Consider the following 13,571-nt stretch of genomic DNA (forward strand, 5'->3'; position numbering starts at 1 on the left):
TGTCATTACAAGGAAGCTGAACAACCGATGATTGACAATTTCACCCCTCACTCAGGCGTCGGTGAACTGCTTTTGCCCCTAATTGGACGAATGGACCACTTGCTGGGCTGTCGTTGGTCTTTCCTCCTGATTTTTAAATAACTTGGCAGCTGTTCTGGGAACATTGCCAAAATTCTCGCGAACTATCCACAAAAAACTGTTTCTCAATTAAGCTGCAACAAAAAGTAGACAATGTTCTGGTGGTAGCGACGTACATAGCTGTCAGTATCACTCTTTTTTTTTTTCGATACTATGACGACGAGTTGGCAAGGTCAGAAATGTTCGAATCCTACAAAGAGGGGCCACACATAGTTGCTTAACAACATTTGAGGATTGTCGGGTGCCGCCGTGGCTGAGGGCTTAAGATGCAGCCTGTGAACTGCAATGTCCCAAGATTAAATAGAACAGCGGACCTTTTTGGCCTATCTCTCTCCCTTATTTCCTGTCATCTCTAAACAAAAATGGCAAAAAAAACCAAAACAAACAAACAACGTTTTGGCTTTTAGAGAAACAGCAAATACTCATAATGTATTTTAGTAATTGTTTAACAGTTTCTGGAACATATTCACATGCCCCTCGGGCCATACCAGATGAAAATGATCAACGTTGTGCTTTTGTTTGTTTGGAGATTTGGTTTTCACAAATAATAAAAGTACAAGAGCACGCACAGCGTTTAACACAACTCTCAAGAGAATGGGCAGGGATGGAATGGACATTGGACAGTGTTCAGTCTTTCACAGAATTTATGTCATCAGTACTGCTCATCACTCTTGCTCTGTTGTGTGTGTGTGTGTGTGTGTGTGTGTGTGTGTGTGAGGGAGTGGTCCTGAGGAAGTGCACACCCTGACAATATCCCAGCAGGGAGGGAGGACACGGTTTTAACCTGTTAACCTATAACCTAATCCTCTTAGGTAACTGGGACCCAGTCACATCTGCTAGGATACACACCCACAGCTGGAGAAGGAATAGGTTAACTGCCACCACTGTGCAATAACAAGGCCATCCAATCTTGTATTATGAGTGAGACACACTGCAACTGTCTTTTCTGGGTCCAACATCGCATCTCTCATCTTGAATGAATGTGACCTCTGTGTGTACTTGGCTCCGACCCTCCGACTCATGTCTGTGTGTAAAAGTAGGAGAGAGCCAAGGAGATCCATGTTTACTTCAAAATCATCCAGGGGGATTGAACCCGCACGCTCCTATCTAGTAGACACGCGGCAAAGGCATCCCATCCTGCAGGGTCTGCTGCATGAACCCAAATACAGCTGTTGGTTCTTTCATCTCACCAGCACTTAAGGGAAACCCAGAGGAGCAAACACCCAGTTCAGAAAGATGATGAGTATGGACCTCCACTGGACATCCATGCCCACATATCAAAAAAATAAACAATTACAGGATTATCCCAAAGGCATGACACACATTTTCATGATCACATCCATATGAGTTACTCCCATTTAATAGAACTGGTTAGCTCTCCACCCAGTATTAAAATTTTCTTATTCTTTGTCTGTGGTCAATCTGAGCTTGTTGTATCTCATGATCCGCCATATTTTGGTGCCACATTCTGATTAGGCATGCTTAAAGCTTTATAAGCTGTAATTAATGGCTTTAATGATGTTCAATCAGTCATTTACTGATGCTTTTTAAGTTATCAGCCATTCATTAGAACAACTTTTCGGTTGCCACTTCTTTTGTTATAGCTCTTTCATCAGGACCAGAATCCACTTTTAAAGAACTTAGACTTTTTTTTTTTTTTTTTACAGCTGCAGACTCGAAGGATTATTTCAAAAAATACTTTATTTATGCTTTCTTTACTCCATGATACTTTAATATTCTACAATAGATCCATCTGCGTCTGCTCTTTTAAGAGCATCATAGACATGAGGACGTGAAGTTACCATTAAGGTCTCAACTCAGTCCTGGCTGGCAGCGATACAGATGCTGAGGGCCACACCCCTCCAGGAGCGGCAAAGTAACTGGGAGTTTACCGTCTGTCTTTCCCGGGGCGAACGGCCACAGAGTTACCAGCCATTCAACACACACACACACACACACACACACACACACACACACACACACACACACACACACACACACACACACACACACAAGCAGTGCAGTGCACCAAGAGTTCAAGAGCGCTGGTGTGTGTTTAACAACATTTAAGGGGAGTGGAAATATCTGGGGGAAGTATTGAGTTTATCCATCCACTTTTCTTTTGGTCGGGACGTCGCTGTGCACGTGTCATACTTTTAACTGCGTTTCTTTGTGCGTCGGGCAACTTTCAGTGAGACGTGGGCATGTGTTGCATGTGAGAGCAGACGAAGTTGAGTGCGCAGGTAAGATGGAAACAACGAACATCGATAATTATGATATGAACGCGTAATTTATTCAAACCTGAGAACTCTGGACACTTAAATGCTCGTTTAAATGAAATTGTTCCATGATTTTCATGTCGTCCTCGTGATATGAGTTACTATTAAAGTATAAGCAATTTGATTGTCTAAAGGACCAGTACAGGTTTTCGTTTCATGTTTAACTTCATGATACAATGTTTCTGACACAACAGAGTTTGTAGATCTTATATTTTAGATTTCTTTCAAAATTTACACATTTTCCTTTTCTGTTAACGTGTTTGTGTATTTTAACATATATTTTCGAAAACTTCTCCATCTTTATCCTTCTCCCCTTCAAAATCAGGGTTATCCAAAATGTCAACTTATAAGAAATTCAGAAAGCAAAAACCTTTTCAGGATAGTACAATGGCTTTTGAAAAGACTGTTAGCCTAAGATGTAGGACAGTTTTAACAACCTGTAAGGTGCATGTAATCCTTTAATCACCATTCTTGGTAATAACTGCTGTTCACTGGAGAGCAGTGATGTGTTTCTTAATGGTGCGAGCAGTCCTGTGTAGAAAGGATTGCAGTAGTGTAGAGGCTCATTAATGTGAAAATTTATGTATTTTAATTTATTTAGCCTGTTCATTTGAAGCAGTTGGCTTTTCTGCCTCAAATGAATGCATCAGTATTTTATTTTTCACCACTGAGAGATCTGTGGAGGTACAGATATATGTTAGGAGTTGGTGGAGTGGCAGAAGTTTGGTGTTGTGTTTGATGAGTGTTGGGACAGTGTCTGAGGAGGGAGTGAGAGTGGGGGGCTCCAAATACCCTCAAATTGAATGTGACTAGTTGCACTTAAGCAGAATATTCGCATTCCGCATCTACAGTACATTAAACATGTCGTAATGAATATACTTGCTTTACTTATGAAGCTCATTGACTGTGTGTATGCCCTACGGTGTTTCTGTGGTTTACTGTGCAGCGGGAGAGGAATTAAAAACAAGAGGGACAGTCATGTAGTTATTTAGCCGTCTTTCTCCTACCTGTGTATCTTACAGTCTCCAGGAGCCACTCTCCACTCACTGCGCTTCTTAAGGTTTATCTAACTCCCTACAAGGAGCTTTGGGTCGAGCGGGTTGTTGTGAGAGAGGCAAGGAAACTGTGGAGGGAAGGAAGAGAGCGGGAGACATCGCAGTTGTGTGGGTATTGATTTCTCTGGCAGTGTTTCAGGTTTTTTCGATCAGCATGACTCAGGTAAATAAATGATTTCTGCTTCGGGCCACAGAGAGACAACTCAGAAAATCCGCTCTGATTTTCTCCTTTAGACACTGTCCGTTTGTTACGTCAGTGGGATGGTGTCTGCCAGGCATACTAAATACAGACCGCTGTATACAGGCAGCTACAGGTTTACTCAGCTGGGGATGAGCCAGGCTGCCGAAATCACTGCCTGGAGATGTGCGCCTGTGAGCTCTGGGGACTTTGAGGGGACTTTTGTTAGGTGACACACACTTTGTGGCTGAAACTGCATCCTAATCTCGTCTTTGTGAGAGCTGGTGTGATTGGGGAAGTAGATTTGATAATAAGTTATTACCTGAGACTGATTGAAGAGTTTTTGTCAGGGTGTGCTATATCAATCAATTCAAACCCATGCTGTGTTAACCCTGGGCGTCCTGTGTGCTCCTGTTCTGCCTAGTGTGCAGGGCGTGATCCATCATTACCCTAAAAAATCACAGCATCAATATTCAGCTGTGTTTTCAATGGCCTACAGCACCATTCCTGCGCTCCATGACAGCGTCATGCAGTTCACGCGGAGGCTTTTTCCTGGACGGTGATGAAAACTCAAAAGTGAAAGAGTGCTTTCTCAAAACTCAACAGGTTTTGGGTGGAAAGTGTTATTAAAACATACTTGTAGCCATGCTGCACACTGGTGTAGCCTTATATGGTCATGTTTCCAGAATTCTTCAGTGGAGACAGACAAAAGCAACTAGGGCACCTTCGCTGCAGTGGTGATGTTAGTATGTTTAGAGAGTCTACAGCGGCTAGGTGTCAATGACTTGCGGACAGACAGCCTGGCTGGGTTGGCGTGCCCTGCAGCTCTGTGGCCTCTGTGTTTCCCGTGTCTGTAATGAACTGTATTGAGGCTGGTCAGGAGATAACCGCATAACAAAAGCCTCTCCAGGGTTGAGAAAAAAAAAAAACCCAAAAAAACCCCAATAGATTTATGCCCCACATTTGCAGAGGACAGTAATGCTCTTGAGAGGAGTTGTTGCATAGCATACAAGGGTGTACCCTCGTATCCTCAGGCCATCGAGAGACAAGTGAGAGCACTTAGAGCTGTCAGTCACTGTTTTCATGCCCTATTGCTTCCATCTGCCTACTTCAGGATGGTATTATCTTACACACACCGATATGTTCATACATGCAGACACTCATACACATTTGAGTTGCATGCCTGGGTCATGCCCCGTTCAGCACGTGTAGAGTTACTTGGTTTGTTGTCCCTTATCAACAAACCAATCAGCATTGTTTATGTATGTGGCGTCGTCTTGGTTACGTGGTTTGCTCTCTGTTGTGAATAGGCGCTCGACTTTGTTTCCACCTCATCTTTTTTCCATTTCCATCTTCTCTATACAGACGAGTTAAAGCACGGATCCAGTATCACTTCCCACCCCACCCCACACCCACCCCCACCCCCACTCTCCCACCCTTCCATTCACCTTTGGTGTGACGGCAGACCTGAGCTGGCACCGTTTCAGTTGCATGTGGTTTAGCTGAGGAGCTGTGGGCCCTGTCTTCTATTCTACATAGATCGGAGGATTAAACTGCAACGTTAAGCATAAAGCGGGTCTGTAACAAAGGCAGCGCGAGCACTATTATCTGGCTGTGGTGTATTTGGTTACCATACCAGCAGTTGCACAGAGTATTCTCTTACCAGGTTTTTCAGATAACAGCTTGGGGAGGGACAAATTGTGGACAGATAGGACCTCAGGGTTGGAATTTTATCCATCTCCTTTGGTTTTTCCCCACAGACACACTCTTCACTTCCAAAACGGAAGGAATTCCTCTGGAATGTCCTCTTGTCTGGGCATTACCATACCATCCATTTCATGCCTAGAGGTTTCAAGCAAAGTGGGATTTTCATGTCTAATGTAGTGTTGTGAATGTGTTTATATGATTCAAAACAGGGCTCTGAGAAATCCTCACATAAACTCTTTTGCTAGGTCAGTGGAGTTAACTGTCAGGACTCTGCAGTGTGAGAGGGACATTATAAAATCCGGCAGCTTTGTGGAGATCTGATTTATTGGATTTATTAGAAGGTAAACGACTGCAGGAAATACAGACTTTCCTAATGGCAAGGGATCAAATGATACCTCTTCTAGTCCATGGAGAGGTATCAGGTATCCTTACCTAACATGTGCTGTGCTATTCATTCATTCATTATTTAGGACTAATTTACTGCAGCATTTTCAACTTCAAAGCCCATCTCTGTCTCAATCACCATGTTTGGATGATTGAATTTTGTGTGTGTAAGGGGATATTTTGGCAATTTATTTTCCATTCATTTTTTGGAGTGATATGTAATTTCCCAGGAGATGAGCATGCTGTGCTGATAGATACGGTGTTTCACTCAGATAAGGTGCGGTAATGCTTGTGGTTGAAATCTAAAATGAAACACAGCTTCCTGCCTTGGTGTTTACTTTATGACTTGAGTAAACAAATTACAGAGAAATGAGCAAGGGATACTGTAAAAGTTGCCAAAAAGCTTCAGTATAATAGTATGTAGGTTGAGGGTTTTGATCTCGGTCCAGAATAATCTTTCATTGCCGCAAGGATGATTTGTTTCATATTTACAGCATACAGTAAAACACAGTGAGATCTGCACCAACTGTGTGTATTGACATTGTTTACGCAAAATAGTTTAGACAAACGTGAGAAGATGTTGGACCATTCAGATCAACATTATTACTTTTTATTAGCAGCATCTGCACCTAGAGCTGACAGTGCTATTTTACTATGTGTCTAAAATCATTAATCTTGTTATAGAAAGTGAAACAACGTATCCTTCTCCTAAAATATATAGTATATTACAGTGCCAAGACATAAAGAGTAAGAGTGGTGCTTGTCTGTATTTGGACAGTGTTGTGTTTCTGTCTTTACTGCCATCTATGACTGGAGTTATAGCTAGCAGAACAACATTAAAATTTAATGCTCCTTGTGTGTGCTTTATAGTTTGTGATTAGTGAAAACACAAACAGTGTGGCCTGGTGGCAGTACGGTATTTTCCCTACGAGAAATGAACTCACACAGTCTCACAGGGGAGTTACATGCTTGCTTAAATGCAATGCCATGCAAAAAAATAAATAAAAAAGATGATTGACCGGTGCCAAGAAAAACAAGTGATGTCTTGAGAGCTAGAAACAATTACCTATGTTGTTATGCCAGGTCAGTGACTGTGGTCAGGGAATAAAGACAAATAGCTGCGCTAATGCACTCTGTCCTGTGGAGATGGAGGGGTTTGATAATAGTGTACTCTACAGAGCACCTGGGTGTTGCTAAATGCCTCATTGAGGGTGGTCTCAGTGTAAGAATACCCCTGGCCGGAGCACTTCTCCACCATCTGCTCCCTCCTCATGACTGCTGACAGCTTCTACCGGGAATATTTAATCATTTAATTTCAGCTACTTTAAATTTCTTATATAACATCCAAATGTCTTGATCTTGGGCCATTGCTGATTGATTGTTTAATGGCACATACAGGCCTACTCTGTATTTCTTTGATGTTGAGCCCAAACCGGAGAAGCCACTTTATTTGAAGAGGTGACATATGTAAGATGCTATATGTTGGGCACCAGCAGCACTGTACTGGCTGCAGGCTTTAAATCTGTCACCATCGCCATCAGGATTGTTTCCCATCACCCCCTGCACCGTGTGCCGGCCATGATGCCAAAGACAACAGGGACTTTAGCTGCCAGGAAACAGGGGTGTTAGCTTAACCCACATGGCACAAGCTGTGTGTTTCTCCTCCTCACCTCTCTCTCTCCCTCTGCCTCATTCTTTTTCTCTATCTCTCTTTCCATCTCCATTATTCACTCGCTTTCTGCGGTATTGAATGACTGGCAGATCCTGTTGTCATCCTTTTTCTCAACAGATGGGGAGTTTTTAATGCTTCTCTTCCAGCACTTGAGCTCTCTCTTTTGTTTGGGGGTCATTCTTGTAGAGGGGTGCCGCACACAGGCCCGTAATGCTGATAGATGGTGGTACTCAAGCAGTGAAGAGAGATACATTACTTGAACGCTATTCACTTGGGTGAAACCGTGTCACTGCTCCCCTGAAGATACTTTTGGGAGGACAGGCCCCAAAACCAGCACTTTAACCGTCGCTCACAGAGTGTGCAAAGACAGCACAGAGTGAAACCTCCTCACTGTCTCCCTCTCTCCGCTGATTGCCCATCCATCACACACAGCTCTCTATCTGTATTTCTAACCCTGAAGGTGTGAAGGTGCCTCAATTTGTCATCTTAAATAAACAGCAGTCTGTTTATCAGGGTGTAATCCTCCCCAGTTTAAAGCCACGGGGGGCTTGGATGGGTGCCACTCTGCCTTGACTCTCCCTGAAAGTTCAAAACAGTGGATGACAAAACTGGACGGGAAAAATAAATGAAGTGAAATGATAAATGAAATGAAATACTTTTACAGCTTGTATCTGTCTGCCAACATGCCATTGTACGTTTTATCACACAATGCAGATCTGTGTGCGTTGGCGTGAATGAATAGGAATGTCACCTTATATAATTTCCTAGGTGCTGCATAGACAGTATTTTTGCAGTGACTGTGTCTTCTCTTGTCTATGTGTCCAAATCTTCCAGCTGGAAGCATCATGCTTGGCTTCAGCCTTTAAGATGTGAGCGTGTTTGCCACAGCAGATCTATTCATTTAGGCTGACATTGTTTATGTTGTCACGAGTGGATGCTTGTTATCTGAGATGGGTGTGGAAGCAAATGAATGAGGGAGATGTAGCAATAAGGTCTGAGGGGAGGAGGCATTCTTTTGATGCATTCTTTGATTTTGTCATCGATGGTCTGGTTAATTAGTAGCTAGATGGCTGTGGAGTGTGGACGGTGCAGGAATGCAGGCCAAGTAACATCAAACATAGAACAAGACTAATGTCTATGTAATTGTGCTGATTTACACATGATCCCGAATAAATCAGGAACATTTCATTCAGGAAGTTATCCGAGTTCAGATTCATAGATACATATAAATGATTAGGTCCAGGTTCTTTGGCATAATATCTTGTTTTGAAGGGTTTCAAGTATCTTGAAAACATTGAATATAATCCTTGATTCAAAGTTACACAGATATTAACACTCTCTTAATAGAAAGTGACACTAAAGAAAAGAAAACCCTCCCTGCCAACTTATATTGTTAGTTTAATGCCCGACAACACACACTGTAAGTTATAGGGTATTGGAAATCAATGAAAAGATTAACATCTACACATTAACTCCAAACCACCAAATTTATTATTATGGACAACTGTTCAATCCCAGTTGGATGTTTGTCAGGTCAAAATAACTGATTGAAACGTTGTCACGTCTCCAGTGGTTAAAAGTTCCTAGTTCCTGACTGAACATAACCAAAAACAAAAAAAAAGATCAATTTTCTGCAATGTTCCTGCTTTGCTCTACGTTCAATTACTGCACATCACTCTAGCTCTCCTTGCTTATTAGCGACAGAAAGGCCAGTGAATGTTCCCATGACTGTTTGCTCATACAGCGCACTTTTCACAGTGTCTGAACTAATGTCTATGCTACAGGCCTCTTTAATGCACTGTGAAGTCCCTGATAGGACATGGCCCATTTTTTTTACAGGACATAAAGGAGGAGCTGACAGGGTCATCAGCCAATGCTAAAACCATTGGCAATTATCATTAAGGTGAAGAATTAAATGAGTTATCCGTGTGAAAAGGAGATGGAGGAGAGAGGGAAACTGAAAGATAGCAGAATGTGACTGTTTTGTTCCCCTGACCTTTGTTTTGGGCAAACAGATTTAAGGGTGACACAAAAGGAAATCCAGTGACAAGCAACAGCTGATGTAGGACGGGTAAAGAGAGGGGACATGCCTGGAGGGCTCCATGGTGAAACGTGTGTACATATCCTGTGTGAAGTTTTAGATGAGACTGCACACACACACATGCACACACACACACGCACACACACACACACACACACACACACACACACACACACACACACACACACACACACACACACTTATGATTGCTCCTCCCTAGCTTGACTCTCTACACTGGTCTCCCTCCAGGGTTGCTGAAAAGGACAGAGTGAAAACGGAACAAGACCACTCCACACACCATGAAGAAAGAGCGCTCTGATGATCAGAGTATAAATGAAGTTGGGGCTCTGTTCAGCATGTCTGGCAGTAATTATGACGGCAAAGGGAAGAGGATTAAGGTACTATCCCATCCTGGGCTCCCATTAGTGGGATTGATGTTTTTGGCCACCCTCCCTTTTGGAGCAAGCATCAAACAGAGTGTCCCCAGGGTCAAACTCAGCCACAGAGGTAAGAACTGAAATATTGTTGATTTGTCTTTTAATGTTATTGTAATTAGCTATTTACATTTACTTTGAAACTTGGATACTATTTTACTTTTTATCTTTTTGAGAGCAAAATAAAGTTTTGGTAATTTGAGGTCATTTTGCATATTTTTATCTCAGTGTGCACGCACCTAGCTGGAGTTATAGCAGTAAACAAGGCAATTGACTCTGCTGATTCACACATGGCTCCCTTGTGTTTTTGCCTTTTTCATCCATTTTTTTTCTATTAGCATTTCACCCATTCAGTTTGCATCTTCTAAGACCTTCTTTAGCTTTGCCTATTTCTCTATATTAGCACTGTTAAAGTAGAATGAGGGATTTAAGATCTACTTACTGATCCATTAGCCCACTTCATAATTCCCTGTTTGTCACTTTTTATGAGCACGAGAATGTTTTCTGGCCACTTTTTGTGAAACACGAACACGATCTCTTAATCCCCTCGTCGACATAAATCCTTATTACATTAACCTGAAGTCAGGTTTATATTTTAAAAAATTCAAGACGGCGATGACAAAACGGCAAATGCCTGTTATAAATAAAATACACTCTTGTATTCGAAGTCTAAGTCACATACAGAACATACATTTCATTTCGATGCCCCTGGTCCATGGGAGACGGTCATTGGACCTGCTGTGTGTATATTAGCCAGTCTCGGCAATGCGCGCCGTGTCCATGTGTTTAGATTTGCGTCTGTTTGCTTTGTGCCACCAAGGGAAAGCTAAATTATTGCTCCCCTTAAAACCCATTCTAAACTCCAGTGCAAATGTTACTTCAAAGTCTCCATCCCTCATGCTATGTATCCGCTGCACACAACCACACAAATGAACTTCAGTCTTGCTCCATAAAATTGAATCCCCACTGTGACCTAAAAGTAAACTCACTCTGACTTCAACCTTCAAAATCTCTCTTCTGGTCAAAGGCTTCCAAAACCAGTATGGCTGGAAATAGACACACATGTATGGCCTGAGTGTCCAACATAAATATGTGTAAGTATCTGCAGGAATAATGATTGCTAGGGACAGTGTTTACTCAGCAGTTAGGGTAGTATTTAGCTCCACAGTTTGTTTTATTTCATGTTTGTTCCAAACCAACCAGATATAAGATATTGATAAAATAGAACAGGTCATTATTTCAGATATGATTGCGTTTTATTGGGTCTAGATGTTTGAGGCAAGTATTTTTTTCATATTCTGTCAGAATGTGTTTCTTGGCTTTGCTTCACCGCGTAGACTGTGAGCACGGCTGACTAAACTGTTCATTCAAGAGAAAGGCCGTCTGACTACAGTATGCAGTGGTTTCCTTTGGACCTCAGAGTATCAACAGTAGAACAATGTCCATGTTTGGCTCTTTCTGTCAGGGGAGACTTAAGCGAAGAAGAATCCATCAAAAGCAAAATCACCTCCAACCCAGTGCACACATCATGCACACAACTTGTCATCATCTCATCAGTGCACACTGCTCAAAAGCAACACCAGCCAGCAGTAATCACTCTTCAAACATCGCATCACCCTCCTGTGAAAGCGCAGCTTCAATGAGCGAAGGGTGAAACGATCAAAGTGAAATCATCTCTGAGTGGGTGAACACCTCCAAACAACTGCCTTCTAGTCTAAACCTGTGACCTTAACTCTGAAATCATCCCGAGTTTAAGTTTCATCCAGAGCCACAACATAGACAGTGTGGCCTTCTGCCAAATGAAAACATTAACTCATCTGCCCATGATTTAGATATCTGTAATATGATGTGTATTCAGATTGTTGCTTTTGTTCCTAATGTGTGAGCAACAGGATGAAGTTACACTACTATGCTACAGTTTATTAGTCATATACAGCGCAATAGAACAGCGTTTTTTTTAGGACATTTCGTTACATTTTTCTAAAAAGTTGTTAATAAAAGTTGTGAATAAATAATAATCAATAATTAAACTCCATTAAGTGAGCAAATTCACTTGGTAATGACAAATCAAAACACATTTCTGTGAATTAAATCCGGCTGTTCTTGTGCTCATGTTTAACAGCTTACTTCTTGACCTAACATTTGAGGCTGGCTGTGTCGTTGCTCTGTGTATCCTGAAACCATGGACGTCCTGCACTGCATATTAATGGCACTATGAGGCAGTGTTCATGCAGCATGAACACAGCGGCCTCATTTCGGCTTTAGCTTTAATGCAGCGATAATGATCAGTAGGTTTCTTCTAATGATTATTGTGCCTAAATGATGTGACTCTTTTTCCCAGCACATATGGCCGATTCATATGCAGAATCATTACAGCAACGTATCTTTCCCAGTTCATGCTCTCATTTCAGTGAGTCAGACAAAAGGAAACAATGAGGTTGATAAAGCAAGGCCTTACTTATGCTGAGGTAAGTTAGGTGGTCTACACTTGTATAATATCAGGCGTTATAGTATTATAGAGCTTAAGTCTAGTTTATCAGAAGAGCTTAAACCTGTTGGCAGTGAGCCAGCTTGGTGATGTCTTACTTAAACCACAGGCAGAGGAGGAATTGATCATGAGCTTTTGAGGCCTCTCTTCTTTGGGGAAAGGTGTGGAGCACTACGCTAAGCAGGGACAGCTAAGCAGGCTGTTTCAATGGGCTCATAGTGCTGTGTGTTTACAGAACAGATTAGCGTTAGCCAAGGGCTAGCAGGCCTAATCTCTCTGTGAGGTTTAGTCCGCTGCTGTGGCCATGATGTATGTGTGTGTGTGTAGGGGTGAAAGATATGAGCATGTGGGGGATGCTGTGTGTGTGAGCTAGTGTATAGGAGGAGGTATTAAGCAGGATTGTGTGGTGTGGAGGGGTCCTAGAAGTTCAAATATTGGAGGTTGGTAACCTCTTCAGTCCTTCACACCAAGAGGGTAATCACAATGTCAATCCTTTCAGAGTGACTCCCACAGGACTCCCCCGCGTTGAGCCAGTGTTTATTCAAGGCATGTTGCTATACTGGCGCAATGAAAAGAACCTGGTGATAGAAGAGATTTCCTCAGATCAAGGAGATCAAGGACACAGTACTGCACTGAGAATGTAGTCAGTTTTCAGCTCCCAGAAAACTCTTTATAATGAACTGTGGAAGATGGGAGTCCAAAGACCAGCTGATACTAATTGAAACACAGCCTATATCTAGTATATTCCACCTCTTTATCATCATATCATCATATAGACCTCTACAGCGAACCATACCATCATGTAATGTGTGAGCAACAGGTATTACACCTGCTCTCATCGTGATCTTATCTCATGTAGCCTTATGCCGCAGCCACAGCTCATGTTTATGAAGATGTTCAGTCATCTGTAAATCAGGCTTAGTCAGGAAAGTATGGTAGAGGGACAGGTCGTTTTTAGAAAAAATAAACCCCCATCTTCTTGTCACCAGCTGGTTTTAAACTGAGACGTACCTTTGTGATTAATGAAGTAGCTATGAAAATACCCTGATAGAGGAATGCACAACTGAGGTAATGTGTTACTGAAGTCTTTGCTACTGTATCTCCTCTCTGTCAGCGTGTGTAGCTAAGGTGTTGAACCACAGAGGATTAGGCAGCTTCAAATCAAGCCAAGACACGTTTTTTTTTTTTTTTTTTT

At 42.2% G+C, this 13,571-nt stretch overlaps 1 protein-coding gene across 1 annotated transcript in view; it reads left to right on the forward strand.

Moving 5' to 3' along the window:
* Nucleotides 1-2,276: 2,276 nt before the first annotated feature.
* sema3d (semaphorin 3D) overlaps nt 2,277-13,571 on the forward strand; it is a 31,120-nt gene continuing 19,825 nt past the window's right edge. The window contains exons 1-3 of the mRNA XM_022754371.1: nt 2,277-2,381; nt 9,429-9,525; nt 9,704-9,961. Of these exons, the coding sequence (XP_022610092.1) occupies nt 9,754-9,961 (208 nt within the window). The 5' untranslated portion in view covers nt 2,277-2,381; nt 9,429-9,525; nt 9,704-9,753. The remainder of the gene's footprint in view (nt 2,382-9,428; nt 9,526-9,703; nt 9,962-13,571) is intronic.

Source organism: Seriola dumerili, unplaced genomic scaffold (assembly GCF_002260705.1).
Source record: "Seriola dumerili isolate Sdu_G_001 unplaced genomic scaffold, Sdu_1.0 BDQW01000219.1, whole genome shotgun sequence".
In the NCBI taxonomy this organism is placed as follows: Eukaryota; Metazoa; Chordata; class Actinopteri; order Carangiformes; family Carangidae; genus Seriola; species Seriola dumerili.